General features: G+C 35.2%; 2 protein-coding genes across 3 annotated transcripts in view; one reads left to right on the top strand and one right to left on the bottom strand.

The window, feature by feature from the left end:
- Positions 1 to 15,779, top strand: part of SLCO1A2 (solute carrier organic anion transporter family member 1A2) — a 120,324-nt gene that overhangs the window by 15,109 nt on the left and 89,436 nt on the right. The window lies entirely within an intron of this gene.
- IAPP (islet amyloid polypeptide) lies at positions 7,656 to 12,278 on the bottom strand. The gene is made up of 2 exons (XM_036889508.2): positions 12,002 to 12,278; positions 7,656 to 7,845 (listed from the first exon to the last, which is right to left on the bottom strand). Exons 1-2 carry the CDS (start codon positions 12,079 to 12,081, stop codon positions 7,656 to 7,658), a joined length of 270 nt encoding a protein of 89 aa, XP_036745403.2. The 5' UTR covers positions 12,082 to 12,278.

Here is a 15,779-nt window from a genome sequence, read left to right as displayed (position 1 = left end):
GTTGTATACAGAACAAAGAAATAAAAGTCTCAGTAGAAAACTCAAATATCTCAGTTGGATTTGGGGTGAAATAAGGATAAGCTACTAGCAATCTTCCAGTATTAGAAATATATAAGTGTATTAGACTTTTTAAAACTTTTGATTGAAACCTTAAAAAGAAACAAAATAAAACAAGGCAGAACTGTCCCTTACTAGGGAGGATCAAGACTGTTATTCTCAACATCAAACAAGCTCTTATAACTTGAACAAATATTTTTGTACCATTGTTCTTTTGCCTGACCTGTTTGTCTAGTTGTGAGGCCACCCAGTTGGCAGTGACCTACAGAAAATAAACCATGGGTTACAGTGAAAGTAGGATAAAATATTTTTGTTTGAACATGACGTACAGAAATTTTCTTTGGAGTCTGATAAACGTGGGTTCCAGTCTTGGAATGCCCTTATCAATGTGTGATCTTGGACAAGTCAGTGCATTTTCTTTTAAAGATATAATCCCTTTATTTTGAAAGATGTGGTTGTTTTGGGAAAGCAAAGAAATGCCTGACATCCTTAACTATTGTTACAGGATGAAATTTCCGTGTCAGCTCTTGTTTAACTGCCTAGTCTCCGTTGGTAAATGCTGCATAACAAATACCTGCCTTGTAGGCTTCTGTGATGAATAAGAATAATATATATATGAAGTGCATGTAGATGGTACTTAGAAAATCGTGGCATTTTTCTCCTAATTCTGTCCTGATTTCTTATTTTCCTCAAAGTATTTATGATTAAATTTATCTAGCTGTGAAAGGAAGATGAGATTTTACAAGCCCCTTAGGTTGTGGGAAGTGGTATAACATAGTGGCAAAGAGCACAGCTTTGGTCTCCACCACCACCCCAAAACCAGAATGCAAATTCCATGAGAATGGGGGATTTTGTCTGTCTCATTCACTGAGGCCTCCCAAGTACTTCAAAGAGTGTCTGTCCTGTAGTAGGTGCTCAGCGTGTGGAATGATGAATATTTGGGTTAATATCTTGACTCCACCATAGCACTTGGTTTGTACATGGTACAAACTAAGGCAGAAGAAGGCGAAGTGATTTGCCCAAGGTCAAACAGCCTCAGTTTCTTCATCTCTAAAGTAGAGATAACAGTAGTATTGTCTATTGAGATATAATGACATATAGCATTATATTATTTTCAGCTGTACAGTATAATGATTCAATATATGTATATACTGAAAAAGGATCACCATGACATTGTCTAGTTGATATCCATCATTTTTCCTGTCATGAGAACTTTTAACATATACTCTCTTAGCAACTTTCAAATATACAATACAGTCCTAGTAAGTATAGTCACATATAGTACTTTATGTCCCCAGAACTTATTTATAACTGGAAATAACAGTATTTATTTTATAGGGTCTTATAAGGATTACATGAGATAATACAGGTGAATGAGCTTAAAACAGCATCTGGCAGTGCCATCAATGTAGCTCTAAATGGGGAGGCAATGGGTGCTTAGCAATGAATGCGTCCCAATTAAATCCTATCAAGTATACACTGAGATGGATCAACAGGGACACTCAAATGTAGGGTAGAGTATCTGTCACTGTAAACATATTAAATGCTCCTCAAGCACCTTCCTTAACTCTGCAGTGGGCAGGGACCTCTCTCTTACAAAGTGCGGCCCAGTGCCATCTGCTGTGGGCAGTGGCCCTTGTGGGAAATGTTTTCTAGGGAGAAAGAAGCTCTCTCTACAAGGGGAAAGGGAAGGAATCAGCATTAATTGCAGCACAGATTTGTAGCCAAAATCCTAGCTATTTTCATCCCCAACACATGTGCTTTTCTACTTCACTGCCAATCTCTGAGTTTTTAAAAATTATTCTTTCCATGTCATATATGAGGAAACAGAGGTTCTGAGTAACTTGATCATGGTCACCCAAGTCTACATGACTCCAGGCTGTCAGCCTCCCCGTCATGTGGTGCTAATGAGATCCGTACTCATCAGCTCTCCCCTGGTCCCTCCAAGGGGACTTGCTATGGAACAAATGTAAATCTCCCATCTTTTGCTGCATAATGACCAGCAGTAAAATGGTGTCACCCTCCTTTGAGAAAGAGAAGGGTTTCCTACCTCCTGTGCCGGGAGGAATGTATATTTCTTATCTTTTCTAAGACATACAAAAGATATTGGATAAATAATGATACATCAAATTCAAACCTCCAGCCCATACTGTAGTTTATTTTTTCACCTCAAAAGCATTTCTGCCATCATGAAGAAATAGCAGGTTTGAAATAATAAGGGATACTGTTGACTACTCCTATTCAACTAAGAAGAGGTGAAGAATTTGACTGCAATTTTTAAAGAATTTGCCATCACTTACCAACATTGGTCTGTTTCCCACCATGAGTAGATGCCCAAAGGGTCTTGGAAGCATTATGGAATATTCCACAGGACCTTGTTATCCAGTGATTTCCTTGGTAGAAGAAAAAAAAATGACACAGTATTATAAAGGCTTCCTTCCTAGGTATAATGAGAAGCCCATTTAAATCATTGCCAGATAGGCAGTAGCATTTTGCAGATGTCCAAGAGCGTATATTGACATTTCCCCAAAACTGTGCTGTGGCCTTTCACCAATGGAATTGCCTATTTAAATTCTAACATTCAACTAAAAAATAATACCCGGTCCTACCCCACTCCCCAAAAACTTCGTGATCCCCCTTGTAATCTGCAATGCTTGTATTTGTTTGCTTATTCTCACCTGGTCTTACAGAATTCTAACAGTAGGTGTTCACATAGTGGAGCACAGCAGCCAGAATGCAGAAAAGATCTCTGAATCCTCAGAGGAAAAATATTAACTGCCATATGAATAAGTGCCACAGTATAATTTAATTTAAAAAAGTTATTGAGAGTTGTCCAAATTCCAGAGATATAAAGTGTAGATTAATATAAAGATATAAATCCAGAGATTAATTACAAGCCAAATGCTACAGTTATTTTACAAATTCACATGTTGTCTTACAGGATAATATTTGGGTGTTAATATGTAAAATCTTAGCTCCTGTTTAGCTTCTAAATAAATTAACATTCTTAACACAAAACTTAACCACTTCTCTCTGATTGATGGCAGCTCTCAAGATTGATTATCAAGGACAGTTTGAGTGTTGTGGATGGATTTCTAAGTTGCTTTGTGTCTTTATTTTTTCTGTTGGAAATGCCATAGGACTAAGACTCACTATGTTCTTTGATATCTCATTATGCACTACCAATAAATGTTTCAAAGTAAAGACATTTCAGCCAGTACATTTTCCAAATAATATAGGTTACAGAGCAGCATGGAGAGGAAGGACCAATGTATACTATGTTTTCATAAAAGTGATCAAAAATAAATAATTTTCAAAGATGAATAGGCAAAGATTTGGATTTTGTTTGTGAAATTTGTTAATTAATTCAATGTATGGTCAAATCAACAATAAGGTAAATGGGAAGTAAGCTAGCATATTTGATCACTTTTCAAATGAAAGAGAATTTATCTTACAAAAAATTGAGAAACATGACCATTTGCTCCTGTCTCACTCCACCAGAAAACCCATTTTGTATGGACTTTACTTAACCCCATTTATGGAAATTTAGGATTGCTATTTCAATAATTATTTTATAAAACAAATATTTGTGTAATACTATGTTTAGTTTACTGGGAGATGGAACTCATTTCTTAAAGCATTTACTAACTTAAAGAAAAACCATAATTAATATGTTCTGGTATAATGAGGATTCATTCCATAGCAATTTATCATTTATCTTTAGTTACATGACAAAACATCCCTTAAGATAAAATGTTAGGTGCTTGTTTCTTCTGAAATCTATATATGTTTAGGTAGCACAATTGCTTAATCCATTGTTGACCATAAGATGCTGGTGGTAAATGTCAAGTTGTTTTCAAAAGATGATAAAGAATACCAAGGAGAAAAGATGGAAACTGCTTAAGTGGCCTAACTTTTCCAGAATGTGTAAATAGGCTTAAGCTCCTTGATCATGAACTAGGAAACCTGTGAAATCGAGAAGAAAGTCCTAGTCTCTGCCCTTAGGAACCTAACAATGGTGAGGAGAAATATATCCACCACACTAACAATATGACAATAACCTGGTAACATGATATTTCAATGCAAATAAAATCATGATAATACTCTAATTATGTATTTCTTTTGAACCTATAAAATATCCTTAAGTGTGATGAAGGTGGGGAAGTCATATTCAGTAAGGCAATGATGAACAATTCTGGACTTTCTCACTGAAAGATTTCAAAAGGCTGCACTGGAGACAGTTGTTTAATGTACAGAGAATGGAGGACACAGACAGACAGAGATAGAGACTGGCAAAGAAGAGAAAATGCAGTGATGTCACTTAAATCGATACAATTAAAACAATCAAAGTGTTTGGCAAAACGTAAGTATATATATAAGTGAAAGGCTGTGAACTAAAGCTGGACAAGAAGATTGGGATTGATTACGGAGGGACCTGAATGTCAGGCTAAAGAATTTGATGTTTTCTCATGGGTAACAGCAAGTCCTTTAAAAAAAATTCAGCAAAGAAGACCAATGTAGTAAGAAATGTGCATTTGGAAACTTCCAGTATTGGTATAGGGAATGTTTCCCGACCTCCTGTATTTTCTGCCTTCTGCTATATTAAATTTAGTGGCATCAGAGGGAGAATAGATTTGTTTGGTAGTATGAAACTTTGACTTTGGTTATTGTATTAATGTAGGTTGTAGATAAAAGTTACAAAAGTTTATTTCTTGGTCACACTCCATGTTCAAGACAGATTGATAAGAATGTTCTCCATGAAGTCCACGAGGAACTGCTGCAGCAAAGAGAAAGATTGAAAGATTCCAACATAGGCTGTGGAGTTTTTTACCTGCTGTGCCAGCCTGGAAGTGACCCTCATCATTTCTGCTAATATCTCCCTTGTCAGAATTAACCACATGGCCCCACTTGGATGAAAGGGGCTGAGAACTATAATCTCTTGTATACTCAGGAAGGGGACGATACTGATGAGCACTAATACATCTGCTTCAAATGCACTGAGTGTGAGATGAATTTTTCCATAGCTTTGGGTAATGTGTGTGTGTGTGTGTGTGTGTGAAAGGGAGAATAATGGATGGAAAAGAATGTTGTCTCCTGCTTTGTAAGAAAAGCTGACCTTGTGCTCAGCCAGAGGAGCTTTGGACTCATAGCCTTTTCTACTTTTAACCAAAAGGCATTCTTTAACCTTTGTGCAAGATTGCTAGATAATGATTTTCAGGCTCTAAAGAAGTAAGAGGCTCATTGTACAATGTTCTCTCATAATGCTCAAGCAGATTTCCAGAATGTGTGGCATTAGTAAATGTATTACTAAATAAATTCTTGGTTCTGACTCTGTATTGCAGTATGGAAGATAGAGGAGGAATCATTTGTGTTTCTAATTGTTCAATAAAATATAATTTGTAGCATGTATATTGGTATTTGGGAACTTCACTCACTTTAGGTTACTCAAGGGGATCTGCGGTTTCATGAACACCCGGCACAATGAGAAAGGTTGGGGGGAACTGAGCCCCCAAAACTTAATGTTGACATCTCCAATTACACCAGCCAAGCTACCCTTGTATTATTGTCACAAAGTAATTAGGAGAAACCAGGGAAAGTATTTGGTAAGTTCCACGGCAGTAAGGCATTCCCAACTTTTATGTATTTATATCCTTACCTAGCCTGCAAGTACTGACTAAGAAAATAATACTGAATTTGTTCAAATGTTTCACTTTGATAATAAATTTAATGAATATACTTGAGAATAACACCTTCTATTAATGTCATTGTGTCAATACAATAACCTCTTTTCTTCTCTAAAACCTCCCAGTTGGAATGAGTTACATAGTGACCCCAACTACATTCTACTTAGGGCCAGAGATTGTTAAGTGATTGTACATAATTCTTCTTGTCTTAGTCTTGGTAATTGTGTGCTATTATGTAAAATGTCCTTGAATATCATATGTACTCATTAAAATGTTGCTAACTCTTGGAAAATAGACTGGAGAGTTGATAGAGATGTGATACGCAATGAAATTTTATTTAAATGACAACTGTAGTACAATTTTCAAATAAGGAAATTTAAATGATTGTAATTTAATTTAAAACTTACTCAATGAAAAGAGCTGGGCTCAAATCCACTTTGAAAGAAGTGCCAATAGTTGAACATCACAAATAGGAACTTATACACACATTTATTTCAGTATGTAATTCATGACATATATACCATTTCTTGTCTCTATACACTCACAAAATAACAACCCTATTACTTGGCAACCTAAAGCACATGTCACAAGGGAAAGTTTTGATGTGTAAATCAAGTCAATGGGCCAGATTCTCACTAAGACTGAGATGCTTCTTTTTCATATAAGTTGAGCGCCTTTAGAAAGGAAGGAATACAGCGTGAGCAGTTTATATGACTTAATGCCACTTCCAAAGGTGCCTACCTCACAGTCAGGGAAAAGCAGATGGCCTGTGAGAATCGGACTTAAAGTGAAATGTTACAGTTTAGGTCCAATACTAGAGCTTCCTTTAAAAAAAGGGCATCACACAGGTAACCTCTATCACAATGTCCTATTAGTTTAACAAAGAAAATAAGCTGACATACACTACCTAGTTTCCAGAAGTTGGTAGTCTTTTAATTGAAGACCTGATTAGTAGGAACACAAGCTGCTTTGGTAACATCCTGCATAAGGACATGGAGGCTCCCGAAAGCCACTGAGGCAGAATAAAATATGCATTTAATCAAAGGTTGCCAGTGATAACACACAATGGAACTTTCATGGACAGAAATTGCTTTTATGTTTTCAAATAACCTCTTAAATAGAAGCAAGTATGATGCAGAGCATAATTCAAAAAATATTTTGTCTGAATCAGAAGCAGGATTTAATTTAATTTTTTAAACAACATTTTATCTCATTTCAGGAAATCTGATACAAAAAGGGATGGTTTGACAAGAGTACTTCCATCTGCTGGTTTTCTAACATTCAGAATCCTAACTTCACTATTTGCTCTTTATAATTTATTAGTTTCTAACTGCCATTTTCCCCTTCATTCTCAAACTCAGGTCATAAAGATATAAGCAAAAGAAGTGACTTACTAACAGTTACCAAAAGGAAAGGGACTGGGGAGGATGGGTGGGAAGGGAGGGAGAAGGGGAAAAAGGGGCATTACTATTAGCACACATAATGTAGGTACAGGGAATGGGGAGGGCAGTACAGCACAGAGAACACAAGTAGTGACTCTATAGCATCTTACTACGCTGATGGACAGTGACTGTAATGGGGTATGTGGTGGGGACTTGATAACGGGGAGAATCTAGTAACCACAGTGTTGCTCATGTAATTGTATATTAATGATACCAAAATAAAAAAATATTTTAAAAATAAAAACCTCTAGCAAGGACATTTTACTTTCAAAGACAGTGCCTTTTTCTTATGGGATCTTAATTAGTAATAAATTTGAAACAATTATTAGCATGACAATTTGTAAGGTGGCAAACACTGGACACAGAACTCCTATATTCAGGCTAGAAATGGAAAAGACAATGTTAAATTATATAGGAAATCACTAGACTATTTATACAAAGAACAATAAGCACGGTAGAGGCACACTGACCTCTAAAAGGGTAGGTAATTCAATGGTTCTCTGTTAAAAACCTCAACGGAATTCCTCTTGCCATATGTATTGGATCCCACGTTGGTAGGCGGGAGAACTGCACCAAGATTGTTGCCGGAACGAACTAAAAAATTTGCCAGGCGTTGAGTTGCACAAGTGGCCGTGTTGCAATTCCTCTTTTCCACCTGATGACTGGTAACAATGAACAGGTTAGAGAGGTTAGAGACTTAGACTCAAGACTGGATACAGCTGGGATCCACCAAATAGCATGTTGATGAAAACTAAAGGAAGCATTTTCATATAAGTAACTCGATCTTTTGGTCTGGAAACATCTGGATGATGGAATGAGGTTTTTGTGACAGTTTCAAAGATGCAGCAAAATCAGTTTTTGACTAGGAAATCATATAACAAACCTTCCACTAATGTCGAATCTCCCAGAATGATCCTTTCTTTGGGAATTCAAAATATATTCTGGGTAATAATTTTTAAGATGTGTTATATTCTTCTAAATGGTATTGATGATGAATCTATTTCCTGGTATATAAAAAGGATATAGAATGTAAAATTTATGGGTAACCTGGAGTATGTGGAATGAAAAAAATTTATATATATTCACTTCTCACATCCTTCCAACAAGAATTAAGTATTATAAGTTAATTTTGTCAAGTTCTCTGAGATCGTGAAATCAGGAGTAGTAAGAGAGAAATGTCAGGGATTATGAAGCCTTAAGAGGAATCAAATTTATCCTATTAAGCACTCTCACTATTATAGTCTGGGTGTTCAATTACTCTTAGCATAAATACATGAACATTATCATCTTTCTACTACCTGCGTGACTCCTATGCTTTCAGGAATTTTCATAACAGGATTAAGTTAAATTTAAAACCAAAAGACTTTTTATGTCAATGGTATTAATATTTGCCACACTCAGACGCCTGAAACAACTGCACCATAACATTATAGGTACCTCAGAAATGACAACTATGATTAAATAATTCATTTGAATTTTAACTTGTTTCTATTTACAGAATTTATTTACATTAGCTCTAAGTTTCTGTACCACTTTTGGTATTGCTGTACTCTCAGAACAGTGTGGGAAATACAGAATAATAACAGTGCTTCCTTTTGGCAGATTATTAGGAAAGCTAAGGAAAGGTTTTAGGTCTTGGCATCATAGAAATAAAAATACTGGTGAAACTTGAGATAAGTATGAAATGGGAAGGAGATATAGGTATGAGGCTCTATCCAGAAGTCAGCGGGAAATCCTACTTGGGGGCAAAATGCAAGGGATTTTCTCACTTTGTATTAATTTTCGGTGGAGAGGACTTCATTATCTGTTTCTCTGTACAGAGTACATGTTTTCAAATCTCATGTGAAATTTGACTCTTGTATTTCCTTCCCAATACAGACACTTTTTCTTGCAGCCTCAACTGAACTGTGTATCTATTGAGTACAAGTGCATGCCGACGAACCAATTATTTAGACAAAGGAAACACCCCTAGGGACCTAATCTATATATCAGTATTATTCATTTTATCTGTTCAAGTACTTCTCTTTGCATGTGTAGCAAGCACAGCCAATGGGCATCTGAAGACTGATTTAATATCTTTAAGAATTGAGCAAGTAATTTACTCATTGGACATTAAATTTTAAAATAATAAACTTTTTCTGAAATTCAGCACGAATTGAACTTTGACCCCAAACACCTCAAACTAATACATCTAAAGCAATAAGGGAAATTATGGGTCACACTGGGAGGGTTCAAAGGGATATATATCTGTCCCCAGATATGTTTGGCAAGTGTCTGAAGCAGAATATGAAATACTCTACATGCAAAATAGCTGAGTTGTACTTCGATAATTGGTTTCAAGGGCTGCAATAGGACTTAAAATCATTCCTACAAAATGTTACCTTATTTGAGTTAGCTAGAAGCTAGAATTTAAAAGAAATATTAAAAGCTTTTTTCATGATTGGTTTCATAATTTTGAAATTGCTTTCCCAAACAAGACTTTTTATGCAAAAACAGTAGCCAGGGTATACAAAGGTGTATCCCAAACGATCATTAAGATGGAAAAAGATGGCTGAAATGGTTAGTAAAAGAAATCACTTTTCCTCATTAGCAAGGCCTGCCTGCCTACCATTTAGTGACACACAGTAGTTTAAAGCTACTAAGCACTTACACACAGGCACAAATTCTTGGCTGTAAGAGAGTTTGAACAGTTATTTCTATGGGCCAAACTATAATTCCTCAATTATATCTTTTTGAAAACAACTCAGTTTCAAGAGTTTTAAAAACGATCTTAAAATGTGTCCCTGCTCCCAGCTCTTAATATTCATTTGTGAAGATGTGTGAGTTCCTACAGGATATTCCCAGTGACGATAGATTAAAACCCATGTAATTACACTTTGGTTTTGCATCTGATCACCTGCTAGGCACATTTTTATAACAGTGTTAAGAAGTTGGTGGGCAAGTGTAAGGTCCTTTTGCTTCAGTAATGAGCATAAAAACAACATAACTATTTCTTGATCTGTCTGGTGAAGTCAATTTGTTATTCTTAATCCCATCTCATAACTGTATAAAAGTTTAAAAAGATCTCAAATGAGATGACTGAATTTTACGTCAAAAATGACAGTGAATAATAAATCTACATCAGCTTTGTCTTTTAAAGGTGTTTACATTTTGAGACGTTTTCTACATAGGCTTTCTCAGCTTTTTTGTGAAATCTATAAACTATTACATGATTGAACAGGTCAGGATGATAAATTCGCCCCAACCCCCTTTTAAAAAATGACCAAGCATAGTGACTTTAGCAAACTCATTAAAGAACAATCTGAATAATGTTTACAAGTATTTCTCATAGAAGTTCAGAGATAGTGAGACTAGCATGAAAATAATTTGATAATAAATAATGTTATATACTATTCTGTGTGTGAGTGAAGTTTACCTCATAATAATAAACTAATACAGATAAAGACATACAGGGTAAAGGTGCTCAGCAAATGTCTATTTCTAATGAATGAAAAGATCAAGATATAGATAGAAATACAAGGTAATACTGCTAATTTTCGTGTCATCATTCAATAGTTCTGTTAGTTTACCAGAAGCTTCATGTCAGTTTCTAAGTTATATTTACTGGCAAAAAATCCAGTTGAAAATCATAGTCAATTCTGCGAAGAACATCCTGCAAACCAGATAAGCCCAGAAATGACAAAGAAAATCTTCTGGTGATGCTGATAATTCTGAGGAGAGTTCAGATATGACTTAAAGCAAACTCTTTTCAAAAGTAAGCTTTGTTCTTCTTTGTCTTAAAGTGTATTAGATTAGTCTCACAAGACTACAAGGAGTCTAACTGATTGAAATCCTCATTATATTGTTTATGCCATATGCATGAATTTGGATTTTAGAATATTTTAAATAAATGGAGAATTACAGTTTTAAAACCTTTCCCCTTGAAAGCTGTAATTACTGTTAACATTTTCACCCAAAATAGTTTTTAGACTTGCTTAAAATCACTGTTTAAATGACATGACGCTTTTCAAAAATAAGTTTTCCAAGGGAATCCTGACGCACATGCTCCTGATTGAAAACATTTTCAAGTGGTATTCATTTACATTTAGAGCAGCTATTTCATTATATGAAACAGTTTCATTAATGAAACAGTTAATGATATACAATCTCCTAAGAGCAAGGCTTTTTAAGTAGTTCTTAAAATTTTTGATTTGCCCCTTGTTTATTTCTATGATTTCAATTTCCAGAAGGAGATGTTAAATGTTTGGACATTGCCAGAGCCCCCTGAGAAAAACAAAAAGTCTATGTAAATATACAATAAAATCCCACTTGATACAAAATACATGCTTTGATTTCCTCTAGTTGATTTGAGAATAAGGGTAGTCTAGTAGAAATGACTACCTTCTGGTTCTTCCTGTGTCATGTCCTGGCTTTGACCCTCTGAGTTGCAAAAGTGTATTTCTTGACAAAACTGAACCTATCCATTCCTGTCTGTCAGAAGTTTCACCCACGACTGACATCATTCCCTGAAGAACACAGAATTCGCAGAACAGTTGAACAGCTTAATGTACTGTTCCTTAAGCATGATTTCATCAGGAATCGAATGCCATCAGGGTTTTAGTTATGCTGTAGTATTTAATTCTAACTGTATCACACTTTACAAAAGAGATGGGATTGTAAAGTTACTAACCTTTCCATGGGGGTAGCCTTCAGATGGTTTAATGCAACAGAAAGCTCAGTGAGAACTATCAGCAGCCATCAGGGCTGTTAGTTAGACTCTAGTATTTAATTCTAATGATCTCACACTTTACAAAAGAGACGGATTGTAAAGTTACTAACCTTTCCATGGGGGTAGCCTTCAGATGGTTTAATGCAACCGAGAGCACCGTGAGAACTACCGGCAGCTTCAGGATGCTCATTGCTTCGCAAGTTTTCTGAAAAGAAGAACTCAGCACTGAAATCAAGAAATGTCTTCGAGCTCTGATTTATGGCATTTGAAATTAGAGCCTACTTTAAAAAGATCTCTTTTTAAATATAATCTCCAAAGATCATAATGTTGATATAGTCCTTTCACACTATTCAAACAATTTTCAAATATTTTCAAAAATGTTCACTTTCCCAGTTTCCTTCTCTAAACAATCTGGACAATTAATGTTATAATGTGTTATCCCTTTAGCCTTTCTTTCAAATAAATCACATATTTAATTGCAAGTCTTCTCCTCCCTAAATAATCTTTCCCGTAAAAAGGAAATCGTTTACCTGTTGATGTTTCAGTGTCAGCAATATCAGAAAATGCCTCTGACAGCAAGAAAGCTGCATGAAAAGTCCCAAGCTTGCACACTAGAGTATCCACCCCTCCACTTGCTAACAAGTAATCTAGGTCTTATATACCCTTCACACCTTTCCCAACTCTGACATCAGGGAACTCAGAGAGACTGTGTCATGAGTTTCCATCCCTATAGATAGAAAGTGCCTCATAGACAAGAAGCAAATGGGTCCTTATTACATTAACACATCAGTAAATACTGACATAGCAGGTACAAAATGTCTTTGTACAGTTAATGGTGTGTCTCATGCATCAGAAGTTTGAATTTGCCATCTTTGTAAAATACCAGAGTGAGTTTTCAAGGACTAAATTTATGTTTTAGTAAGGAATTGATTTAAAAAAAAGAAGTGATTAAGAATAACAAAAAACATGTTCATGTGCAAAGACTGAAGGCAAGGACATTAAGGAGTCTAGCTAAATCAAAATGACCCCAAAGGCTTAATTCAATGAACATTCAGTAGTAGATTGAGGTATGAGGGAAGATATATAAAAAGGACACAGAAGAGAATTCAAAAGCTATTTATATGGGGGACAGAGGATTAAAGGCATTAAATTATAATTTTCAATCAAATTCATTTGTCAGTATTTAAATGGAAACACACATCTATGTAGTCAAGTAATTTTTCACTGACTTTTCCCATTATTACATAGAAATGTAACAATTATTTTTAAGGATCAAATTTAATTGGTTATTTTTCATTTTCTCCAAATTGTTCTTTTTTTCTTGTATTTCTAAGTTATGTTTAAGTTACTATTCTACATTATGACAACTTAGTATCATATACAGCAACTAAAACAAATTCCAACTGTGAGTAAAAATGTGCCTGTCTGTGTAATCTAAATACAATGGAAGTTTTCTAAGTAAAAAATTAATTTAGCTGATTTCATAAACTTTTTAAAAGCTTAGTAATATAATTTGAGGATGTTTAGTACATTTCAAGAGGAAAGAAATGTTTTTACAATCCTTATCCAAGTTTTTCGATGTTTCTGCAATTTTAATATTTCTGTGAAAGTTACTGATACTCCAAAAGGAAAGAAAACATACTAACACTCAAATGATTTGGAAGAATGATGATTTCCTGTAAGAAGATAATGTATTTAACAAAGTGTATACAGTGTTTTAGAAATAATACAGAAGTCCAGAGATGTTAAATAACTTGTCCAAAGTCACATCTAATTTGTGTTGAATCTGGCACCAAAATTTAACTTTTTGGATTTATACTCTAGTGTTCATTTAGACCAAAATGACTGCTTTGAACCTTCACATCTACTTACTTCATTTTCCTTTTTCCTCAATATTAAAGGTACCAAACATCTGTTTTCTACCTTTATCTCGTATCTACCTACCACTTCAGCATTTTATTAAAAATAATAATAATAGAGAAATGTGGTATCCACATATAAATCAAGTTTAAAAATCAAATGAATATTCATATTTGAACTGACTGTTTATACTTCATAATGCATGAACAAAACCGAAAGCTTCTGTGATGACTGCCCTTGCACAGTTCACCAGGTAACTTATTCACTATGTAAGAATTTGTTCTACATGTAAGAACTTGTATGTTATGCCTCAGAAGATTGGAGACTGACGAAAATTAGGCTTGGGGTGGATTAATGATTGTGCATTGAGTATTGACCCCCCTATACAGAAATTTATTGTTGTTAACAACTATTTGATCAATAAATATGAGAGATGCCCTCACAACAACAACAACAACAAAAAAAGTACACACTTCCAATTGTAAAATAAATAAGTAACCGGGATGTAATGTATAGCATAAGGAATATAGTCAAAATATTGTAACAACTTGGTATGGTGATAGCTGGTACCTAGAATTATCATGTATATAAATGTTGAATCACTGTGTTGTACACCTGAAACTAATGTAATGTAATACTGTGTGTCAACTATCCTTCAATAAAAAAAATAAAAAATAAAAAAAAAATAAAGGTACCAAACATAACATTCAAAAAGTGATTCTCTCTTATCCCCTATGAAATTAATGTTATAAGGAAGATGTTCTACCTAAGATAGGAATAGGAAGACTTGATATATTTTAAAGACCACGATATGCCAGGCACAGTTATTTAATTGAAACATGATACCTCACTTCATCCTCACACCCCTAAAATGATGAAAACTGAGAATCAGAGAATATAATGACTACTTAAGGTTATCCAGCTACACAGGGGGGTGATATTCAACTTCTCATTTGTCTGCCGCAGGATATTTATTTCTTTGTAATGGAGGGTTTCTATCCCTATATACTGAATTGTCAGTTGCTTCCTGTAAATTTCACATTGTATGCTTCCTAAATTTCATATTGTATTATAATACTTCAAATAATTTTGTTAAAGCCAGACATGGCTTTAAGTTAGTCTAGCATTATGTTTGGGAAGGTTGACATGTATCCAAATCTCAGAGAGTTTCAGGTCTTACATGCTTCCTATACCAGTGAAAACAGATGTGGCATGGGGAGATTTAGATCACCTACCAGATCATATGCCCCTTCCTATGGGACATATGTGACTATCATGCATCTTTGAAGCCCATCTACCCTGGCCAGTCAAAGGGAGTAAGGCAGTGTTGGCCTCACCTGAAGCACGGTAGAAAAGCAGAATTTCAGGATTCACCCCAGATCTACTGAATCAGAGGTGAATTTAAAAAAAGATTTCCCCTCAGTGATTGTATGCGCACACTAAAGTTTGAGAAAAAGTATAATAGGGTTCAATCCATGTATTCATTGATTCAATGAATATGAATTAAAGACCTGCTGTGTGACAGGGAACATTCTAGGTACTAGAGAAATGGCAGTGAGCAAAGTCCCTGCTCTCATGCAGCTTAGAGCCTGAGGAGGAAGCAAAGACTAAGCAAGTGAACAAATAAATAAGCAATTACAAATGGTAAGTGCTGTGAAAAAAATTAATATGGTGGGAAGAAAGAAAAAACTGTTGCATTTAAGTGGAATCCAAAGTAAGAGATAACCAAGGAAAGAAGGAAGGGGAAATGTTTAAGAAAAAGGAATAGTATATGCAAATTGAAGTGAATGAAGGAGACAGTGGGAGATGATGCTGGACACATAAGCAGGAGACTGAAGGTGGAGGGCTCAGAGGCTGTGTTAAGGTCCTGGGATTTATTTGGAAGGCAATGCAATCCTGTGGAAGGGGTCTAAGCTGTGGTGCAACGTGTTATGTTTTGTAGCTTTCAAACATCAGTCTGTGCTGGGAATGGAATGGACTGGAGGGTGGCAAGAGTGAAAACAGGAAATCTATGAGGAGACGGTGGCA

The sequence above is a fragment of the Manis pentadactyla genome, chromosome 14 (assembly GCF_030020395.1).
Source record: "Manis pentadactyla isolate mManPen7 chromosome 14, mManPen7.hap1, whole genome shotgun sequence".
Lineage (NCBI taxonomy): Eukaryota > Metazoa > Chordata > Mammalia > Pholidota > Manidae > Manis > Manis pentadactyla.
The sequence above is the reverse complement of the archived record's forward strand: the minus strand, read 5'-3'. Positions and strand labels throughout refer to the sequence as shown.